Source organism: Pristis pectinata, chromosome 12, assembly GCF_009764475.1.
Source record: "Pristis pectinata isolate sPriPec2 chromosome 12, sPriPec2.1.pri, whole genome shotgun sequence".
Taxonomy (NCBI): domain Eukaryota; kingdom Metazoa; phylum Chordata; class Chondrichthyes; order Rhinopristiformes; family Pristidae; genus Pristis; species Pristis pectinata.
In genome coordinates this window covers 44,458,420-44,468,850 of record NC_067416.1, presented here as the reverse complement: position 1 = coordinate 44,468,850, position 10,431 = coordinate 44,458,420, and the positions used below count along the sequence as shown (strand labels likewise).

Below are 10,431 nucleotides of genomic sequence, written 5' to 3'. Positions count from 1 at the left end.
CTTCTGGCATGCATTTATAGGAAATCTGAAATAAATATAAAGCAGAAAGTCTATTCAGTAGGCCAGGCAGCATCTGCAATGAAAGAAACAGAATTAGTATTTCAAGTTGATGCTCTATCATTGGAAACTTGAGACATTAACTCATTTCTTTCTCCAAAGATATTGCCTGACTTGCTGAGTATTTCCAGTATTTGTTATCAATGGGAAAATATGTCCCCCATATTTCCTTGAGGCAATCAGATTCACTCCTGGCAATCCCAGGAAGACTAATGCATAAACTAAAAGACATTGGAACATCTAAAATCCAGTAATTTGTCAAAAATTCAAATGTTGGCATGTGAGCCAAGTGATATTACCAAATTACAGCAGGGTGCATTTTGACACAATGCCTCCAGTCATTTTATTAATTTGGTATATATGTAAAAGTAACTAAGTGTACCATAAGAAGCATTTGAATTCAGAAGTGCGACAGTAGCACAATATGCCTGTTTTTTCCAGAAGTAAAATGGGAACTGGTGTTTGAATGGCAGCTCTACCAAATGCACCACAATCTGGCCTGGGAATGGGTCCATAGCCAATTACTCAAATATGATAGTTAACTGGTACAGGGATTCAGTAGAGATCCAACATTAGGCTATGCCATCCACTCACAAGATTATGTTTTGCATGCACATAAGTTATGAACTCTGTGTTAAATGAAATTAAAAAGACTTGATACTGACCTCTATTAATGACACTGATTGTACTTTATTCCAACCAAACAAATCTTGAACAACAAAACTCATGTATTATATTACCTGCTGTGATCAGAAGTTGCAGCCTGTTCCTTTTCTCTGTCTTTGTCTGTTGGTTTGGGCTCAAATCCCCACCAAATTCTACCATGTTTCCCTCCTCAAGACTCTGTTCTGATACATTTCTTACACTGGCAAGGCTATAGAACTATGTAATTAATATCAGGGTCAACATGAACTGACACCAATTTCTTTATCCAATTACAGGAATTACCTTTACCCTTCATGCACCATCCACCAAACCAGATCAAACTCATGACCCTTGCTTTGGTATTTTCACCCCTGAACTTTTTATCCTAAGGATGGACACAAATCTTCTGGAAACCCACAATCCTTGATTATTAGATATCCTGCCTGGGACTGAAAAACATCAATCTGTCCTTTGTTTACTGTACCTGATGGAATTCCACTAATTGATCACCCTGAGACTCTGTCAATGATGTCCTCTTAATTTGTTCAAGGCAGGTGCAAGGCATCCACTTTTACCACCCTACTTCCCGGCAGCCCTGTCTACTGAGAATATTTCTTGACAAGTACAATCTTGACAGGTACAATCATATTAATGAAATTACTGTTTTAAGAGTCACAGAATAAATTCTTTACAACAAATACAATCAATAATTAAAAGGTAATCCCAACATGACCTTTCCCCGAATCATTGGGTTCATACCCCAACAAGGAGAAGCAGTCTCTTTTATTCATTTGTTGGGTATGTGGGCATCACTGTCAAGGCCACATTTATTGCTCATCCTCTACTGCCCTTGAGAACATACTGATGAGCCACTTTCTGAATCCTGTTTTGCTGTGTGCATACATAGAGTGCCTCATTTCTTGAGCTGCAGCAAATGAAATAGAACATTGTGCAGTCATCAGCGAGCATCCTATTTTTGATCTCATTATGGAAGATGATGACTGATGAAGCAGTTAAAGGTGATTGGGCCTAAGAAACTCTTGTAAGGATATCCTGCAATGATGTCCTGGAGCTGGGATGATTGATCTCCAAGAACTACAATCAACTTCCTTTGTGCAACATATGGCTCCAGGCAGGAGAGAGCTTTCCATTTGATTCCCAATGACATCAACATTGCCATACCTCCTTTATGCCACAACACAGCTGGTCCACATGCTGCCTCAATGCCAAGAGCATTTAAAGCTACCTCATTGCTTTGTCTAACTTTGTACCAGGTATGAAGCCCAGTAAGGTCTTGGCAAAACCCAAACAGAACACATTATTCATAAGCAGGTACCAATGTTAATTACACCTATCAGCTAGCTGTTGAGATTAGACTGATGGGGTGGCAAGTTGGTTCACAGGATTTGCCTTCCTTTTTTGTGCACAGAATACACTTGGGAAATTTTGCATATTGTCAGGTAGATGCCAATGTTGTCACTACACTGAAAGATGTTGGATAAAGGTGCAGCTTGTTCAGGAGTGTAAGGCTTCAGTGCCACAGCCAGGATGTTGTCACACAATGTTTCAGCATCACATGGAGTGAAATGTATTGGCTGAATACTGGCTTTTACTAGTGCTGGAGGCTTCAGGACCATTGGATCATACACTTGGCACTTCTATCTACACGTGGTAGCAAATGTTTCTCCTTGACACTCATTTGCAAGGCTCCAGCAGCATTGAAGATGGGGATGTTTTTGGAGCCACTTCCTTTATCCCATTAGGGGTGCCCGACCACTCAGTCAGTTACAATCATTATTCCTATCCGGTTCTTGAGGAATCCTCTGCTCTCCCCCTATGTTCCTGCCCCATCCATCTGTTCTCCATCTTGTTTTACCCTGCTTGTGATATCTACTACTTGGATTATTTTTCAGATTGCCATCTCTTTTACTTGGTTATGAGTCTTAAAAGCAGTTTTTATGTACAGACGATAGGCATTATTTTCATTTAATTTCTTTTCAGAGCCAGTCTGTTTCAAGCTGCTCGGGCCATGTACATTATGTATATCACCAGAAAAAGTTGATTTAGTGAAACAAAACAAATTCAGCGCTGGTCTATGCAAATCTTCCTTGATGCTGATAATTTCTCAATCGATGAGTTGTCTTATTTAAAAACATGACCATCAAAGTATTGCGAAACTGTTGAGCAAATAAGTCTACAAAACTTTGTCAAACATAAATGAAAACCTGGTTCTCTTTTATCAACAAGAATCCTGCAAAAACCATTACCATTGTCCCACATACTAAAGCATTTGGATCCCAGTGGAATCAGAGCAGAAATGTTTGAGTCTTCTACACCCTGGTGACACAACGCATGACAGAATTCATTTTCAAATGGTCAACAATCAAACACCAACTGTCATGAGAGTTTTTAACTGACCAGATTGGAGAAGCTATCCCGAATATGGCTATTCAAATAACACCTGTCTAAGGTAGGATCAGATAATGCCATGCACACAGAGGAAGCCATCTTGCAGAACAGGAAACTGCTTAGGAAAGGAGTTCTGGGGCCCCTTTACTGAATCACTAACCTGCACACATCCATTGTCATGCTTTGTTTCAGCACATACTCGGCCATAAACACAGATATGCATCAGGTCAATATTATTAAGGGTAGTCACTAAAATATTAACAAAATGATTGTTGGAGGCAATCATCCTTAAGTCCTGACTGAAAGGATTTGTCACAGCTATCCTGGTTGTAATCAAAATAGTGCCATTTTAAATAATTTAATGACAGGGATCAAGAAGAATCGTAAGGATCTGGCCATTGATTTTATTGATCTAGTTAAAGGTTTTGACCATGAGCTTATTTTTAAAGCTCTGGGCAGGATTGGGGTTGATGCCCATTTTGTTAACCTTGTATCAGAGCTTTATACAAACTTGGTTACTTTTGTTGAAAATGGCAAAGCTTAGAACAACATTCATCCCAATCATGAGGGGCATTAACTAATGTGACTCACCTTCCTCCATTTTGTTTAATATTGTTATGGTCATTTCATTATGTTCATTAGGTTGAGATTGATGTGTCTTACCTCAAAATGGTAAACACTTTCTGTACTACCCTAGCGTTTGCTGGTGACATTGCCTTGTGAATGATTTTTACACGAGCATGTCAAAATAACTCTGTCCTGGAGAATTTTTATAGAAAGATGGGTCGAGGAAACTATGAATAAAAGTTCTGTTTTTTATGACTTCTAAGAACAAAAGCTTCATTTTTAATTGCATTGATAATTAGCTTTTGAATAAAAATAAGATTTACTACTCCTGGTGATTGGGAGAAGTATCTTGGTGCCAGGTTCGACCCGTGGATCAGGTGTTTCGCAGGGGAGTAGATGAATAAGCTCAAGGGGTGGGGTAGGAATCTTCCTTGGGCAAGGCTTCAGCTAACCCAGAAGGTTGAAGTTTTTAAAACCTACTTCATCCCTCATGTTTACTACTCACTAACTTTAAAATGCTGGAAATACTTTAATCAGGCTAGGTGAAAATATTAGGAAATGTATTGAGGAATTTTTACATTTACCGAGTTGAATTAATAATGGGATCTTAAATTCTAGAATCTGGGTTGGAAGATTGGTGATCCCAAATTGGAGGCCTGGATCCCACTTGCTATTATTAAGAAATATATCAGCTTACAAAAAAGCTGAGGGTAAATTAGTGGGTCTGCGTCTCCAGTTTGCCAGGACTGATCTTGACACCATGATTAACAAATTAGTTTTTATAATGATGTTTTAAGGGATAGTTTTAGCAGGAGGGAAGTTTGGATTACACCGGGTAATAGGCCGGACTTGGAGTTTGAAGCCTGGCCTGGGGTGGGCCATCAGGTCTTATAAGAACGATTCCTGATCTCATAATTGGATTATAGGATATTCATCCTTTAAACAGTCAGATTACATAACCTCCACTCTTTTAAGATCCAATATGTATCCCATCAAAAATACTTTGGCTCTTGCTGGGCCCACTACAGATAAGAATGGGAGGAACTGTGGGCTTGTTAAAGAGACTTTGGGCCATACCTCGGGCATGTGTCTGTTAGTGAAACAGCCCAGGACTTTTAGATACAAATAGTATTTTAGATTTATTGTGTTCCAGGGTTCCTGGAGCCGGTTTTAATATTTTTAGAGAACAATGGTTTTTAGAGAACAACAGTTTTTAGATCAACCCAGACATGCATGGATCCCCAATGCTATTTATATCAAGGTTAGTCAAGCTGCAGTTATTGATGTCTTGACGTGATTTGAAAAAGATTCCAGATCACTTGGTAGTGTTTTTGGAAAAATCTAATAAACATAGACACTTGGAAGCCCATCAAGGACACGTCAGGTTGTCAAGGTCAATTTCATTCAGGCAATATTACAGGCACCAGAGGACTTGGTTCTCTGTAAACAAGACCATCCTGGATTTTCTCAGCAATTACAAGACTTTTATTGCCCCAGTTAAAATAACCGCTCTTTTAGGTATTTTAAGTTTTTTAAAATTGATTCATTTATAATGTATGTTGGTTGCATCAGTTTTAGTTTAGTTGTATTTTAGTTTATATTAGTATTCTCACAGTTTTAATCCTTTATGTTTTAATAATTGTAATAAATGTACCTTTAATTATTTCTTTGCCAAACATATCAAATGCTGTTAAATGCAAGAACTAGCTCAATGGAATGGTCTTGAACCCGGTTTCCTGTGGGTTCTTTCCTCTTTGGTGCCTGCCTTTTATCATTTTTAGTTCTTTGTTTTACTATTCCCATTCCTGGTTTTAACATCATGCTGGAGTGGGTGTAAGCTCATGGACGAGTTACATTAAAACTCGAAATACGAGGCAGTTTTGTTACTGTCTCGGTCACCACCTAAATGCCCCGTCATCTAATTAGCGAAGCATGTGAATGGGTGAATGAGATTCCCACTGTCCCTACCTACTATCTAGTGAAACCACAGCCAAGGAAGAGAGCTTGGTAGCATCAGCAACGAAAGACCCTGTTGAGCTTGACTCCAGTCTGACACTGTGAAGAGACATGAGATGTGTAGACTAAGTCGGAGGACTTCTGGGGTTGCTGGTGAAACACCACCACTCTGATCATTTTTTCACTTACCCAGTGAGACAGGGAGGTGAGCCGCAAAGGGTGGGGTGGGTAAGAGAAAATAATTATTTCCACACATGGATTAGCACAGTTTCCTGAACCACAGACTTTCATTTCCAGAGTCAGCCAGAACACTGTATTGACACCTCAGATCTGTATTGCCTGTGTCCATCATGTACATATCCACTAGACAGCACATCATACAGCAGTGAATCAATAACTAAACATTAGAAACATCTGTCGCAATCAGAGGGGACCTAAAAAATCCAGTTCAAGTGAATTTCCTCCCATAATTTCAATGGCAGTCAGGATGTGGGTCCCACCCAGTGTAAACAGGCATGGTACGTCACTGCTCCCTATTAGTAACAAGATATCACAGGTCAAGCATCTCTGTCACAGTGGAACTTCAAACCAGCTACAATTAGACTCAAAGTAATCAATATAAGGACTAGAGGCGAGGTGATTTTTTTTTCCCTTTTATTCAGAGGGTGATGGGGGTCTGGAACTTATTGCCTGATAGGGTGGAGGAGGCAAAACACCTCATCAATTACTTGGATGTATACTGGAAGAGTTGCTATCTGCGGCACTATGGACCAAGTGGGATTAGGTTGGTAGCTCTAGTTGAATGTATCCTGTGTCACGAATTTTCTATGATTGAAGTGGAATGAATTTAAGCTACTCGTTGACTAGTTCACCCATAAAATAACATGAAAATCTTATGCTTTGTTAAAAGAGGTCTAAATAAATTTTTCATGGTGTTTTGAACCATATTTACTAACTGGCAAACAATCTGACCCTTAAATATTATGTATGCACATTTTAATGAGAATTTTTTAAGAATTCATTAATTTTTTATATTTCAGTTGTATCTGAATTATATGTACATGTTCCCAGCTTTTGAGTGCAATTTTTAAAAAAAAATGTACATTAACTTCTTGGGAAATGTCTATGGGAAATCTTTAATCTGAATGGCTGCTCAACGCACTCATTGGCATCACAGATGTTGGATGCCAGGTATCCCATTGAACTGACGTCACAAGAGAAAGACCTCTCATCAGAGATCACTTGATATTTAAGGGGACAATCACACACACCCCCCACCCTCAAATTCAGCTGCAAGGATCACTGACCAAAATATATTTGTAATGTAATGATAAATATATTCAAGGAAAAGATGCTCACTTACTTCATTCATATGTCCAACATACTAACCCTATTTAAGCTAGCAACATCATAAAAGAGGCAAACCATGCATTTAGGTTATGTTATACTGGAACCCAATGGAAAAACAGAATGCTACATACATACTGCAATGCTGGAAATCTGAAATAAAAACAGAAATGCTGATAAAACTCAGCAAGTCAGGTGACATCTACAGGATGATATATTAGAATGAAAGTTGTTATAAGATACAAGATGATTTAAGATGCAGAGAAATTTTGGTTGGTGGAGGGGGAGAGAATAAAAGAATGGAAGTCCGGAGAAATTAACTTTTTTTATCTGGAGATCAAATGACTATTATAGAATTGTACCAGCAGGTAACAGGCTCCTGCAAAATCCTCTGACTTTTTCTTAAATATAATAATAATGGCTGTTTTTAAATATGCCTCTTTTAAATATTAATATTGACCTTCAGATGGCTGAATAAAATCATAGATAATGGATTGTCACACAAATAAATTAACTTTTTCAGTTATTCCTCGACAGGAAATTTAAACCTACAATTTCACTTTCGATCAGGAGCAGATAAGTTTTACATCAATATCTGATCTGACCACATTTGCTCTTTTCTTCTCAACTCTCAACATATTTGAAAGAAACTTTCTGTCCCAAGCTTTCTTACTTATTCATTCATGACATGTGAACTTGCTTATAAGGCTAGTGTTTATTACCCTCCCCCAAATATCCTTGGATTGATGGCTTGCTCAGCCATTTCAGAGGGCAGTTAGAAGTTAACCACATTCCTGTGGATCTCGAGTCAAGTGCATACTGGATCAAGTATGGATGGCAGATTTCCTTCTACAAAAAGATTTGCGAACTCCATGCATTTAATTGCAATCCAGTAGTTTCATGATCAGATTTGTTTAATTACCCGAATTTAAATTCCCATCTGCTAACATGGGATTTGAACTTGCATCCAGATCTGGTAACATAACCACTAAGCTTCTATAACCAAGAAGCTCCAAACCATGGAAGATTGTGACTGGGACACATTTCTAACACAGCTCAAGAAGGTAACTCTGGGTGACCTTCCGGTCAATGAAGAGAGATAAGAAAGACCAAAGATTTGCTTGCCCTTTGCACTGTGGCCCTGAAGGACTGCAACAGGCTGAAGTTTTGTATCCACTGTATGGTTTTTCCCAATTGTTCTTTCTGAGCTCCAGCCAATGGGAAAGACAAAAATCCACAATAATGCCGATTTATTAAGTATTTATCCAGATCAGTTGTAGGGATTAAATGACATCAGCATACAGCAGTACTGCAAGGCTGAACAATTCGGTCCATAATATGATTAACAGCTGCAATAACAGCAAAGTCCAACACCTGCAGTCACTTGTGCAGTTGCTGGTGTCTAAGCAAATTGTTTGACTGAGTGAATCCCTTCCCACACTCACAGCAGGTGAATGGTCTCTCCCCAGTGTGAACTCGCCGGTGTGTGAGAACGTCTTTTTTGCTTTTAAATCTCTTCTCACAGATGGAACATTTAAAAGGTCTTTCATTGGTGTGAACAAGTTGGTGCTCAGTAAGATGAGATGACTGTGTGAATCCTTTCCCACACACGGCACAGGTGAATGGCCTCTCTCCAGTATGAACTCGCTGGTGTGTCAAAAGGTCAGATGAATCAGTGAATCCCTTCCCACACTCAGTGCAGATAAATGGCCTCTCCCCAGTATGAACTCGATGATGTCTCAGAAGGTGGGATGAACGAGTGAATCTCTTCCCACACATGGAGCAGGCAAATGGTCTCTCACCAGTGTGAACGCGCTGATGTTTACGTAGATGTTTCTTGCTTTTAAAGCTCTTTTCACAGTCAGAACATTTGAAAGGTCGGTCATCTGTGTGAACATGCTGGTGTGTCAAAAGATGGGATGAACAAGTGAATCTTTTTCCACACAAAGGGCAAATAAATGGCCTCTCTCCAGTGTGAGTGCGTACATGGGTCAACAGATCCTTTTTACTTTTAAAACTCTTCTCACAGTCAGAACATTTAAATGGTCTCTCATCAGTGTGAACAAGTTGATGTGTTAGAAGGTGGGATGACTGAGTGAATCCCTTCCCACAGATTGCACAGGTGAACGGTCTCTCCCCAGTGTGAGTGCGTTGGTGTATCAGCAGGTCTTTTGTGCTTTTAAAGCACTTCTCACAGATGGAACATTTAAAAGGTCTCTCGTCAGTGTGAACTCGCTGGTGTGTCATGAGGTTTGACAAAGCATTAAATCCCTTCCCACACTGTACGCATGTGAAAGGCCTTTCTCCAGTGTGAACACGCTGGTGAGTATGTAGGCTGGATGACTGGGTGAATCCCTTCCCACACACAGAGCAGGTGAATGGCCTCTCCCCAGTGTGACTGCGCCGATGAGTTTCCAGTTCAGATGGGTAACTGAATCCCTTCCCACAATCCCCACATTTCCACGGTCTTTCCGTGGCACGAGTAACCTTGTGCCTCTCCAGGTTGGAATATCAGTTGAAACCTCAGCGACGGAGAGATCAAGTGTACAGTCTCTCCTATGTGAATGCTGTGATGGTTTTCAGGCTGTGTAACTGGTGAAAGCACTTTTCATTTGCTACAGCAGTCTCATTCAAAGGTGAATGTGCATCTCAGTGATGTTGCTGATCCATTTTTTGAAATCTTTTCCCACAGAGAAAACAGGCAAACATTTCTCTTTCCAATTCAGGTCCCGATGAATTGAGCAATGCTGTCAGATCTTGATGTGATGCTTGGTTCAAGGTTAACTGCCTTCAAATCCTCCCCTTGAATAAAAAAAATCACAAAAGAAAATTTATGTATAGGTTAGAAATTAATATGCAGAGCAGAACATTACTTCCTTCTTTAATTCCTCAAACTCCTAAGTTTCCATTCCACATACTCTTTCTTCAGCTCATAGAATATAGAACAGTACAGCACAGGAACAGGCCCTTTGGCCCATGATGTCTGCGCCAAACACGACAGCAAATTAAACTAAATCTTTTCTGCCTGCACATGATCCATATCCCTCCATTCCTAGCATATTCATGTGTCTATCTGAAAGCCTGTTAAACACCACTATCACATCTGCTTCCATTACTCCTCCTGGCACCTGACACTCTCTGTGTAAAAAGCTTGCCCCACACATCACCTTTAAACTCTCCCCCTCTCACCTTAAATGCATGTCCTCCAGTATTTGACATTTTTACCCTGAAAAAAGGATTCTGACCATCTACCCTATCTATGCCTCTCATAATTTTCTAAATTTCCTTCAGGTCTTCCCTCAGCCTCTGATACTCCAGAGAAAACAGCCTAGGTTTGTCCAACCTCTCCATATGGTTCATAACCTCTAATCCAGGCAGCATCCCAGTAAAGCTCACCAGTGCCTCTACTTCCTCAGGAGGCTAAAGAAATTTGGTTTGTCCCCTTTGACT

General features: G+C 39.7%; 1 protein-coding gene across 1 annotated transcript; it reads right to left on the bottom strand.

Moving 5' to 3' along the window:
* Positions 1-723: 723 nt before the first annotated feature.
* Positions 724-9,492, bottom strand: LOC127576534 (zinc finger protein 436-like). The gene has a single exon (XM_052027040.1). The coding sequence runs from the start codon at positions 9,226-9,228 to the stop codon at positions 8,362-8,364; it is 867 nt and encodes a 288-aa protein (XP_051883000.1). The 5' UTR covers positions 9,229-9,492; the 3' UTR covers positions 724-8,361.
* Between the last annotated feature and the right edge of the window lie 939 nt (positions 9,493-10,431).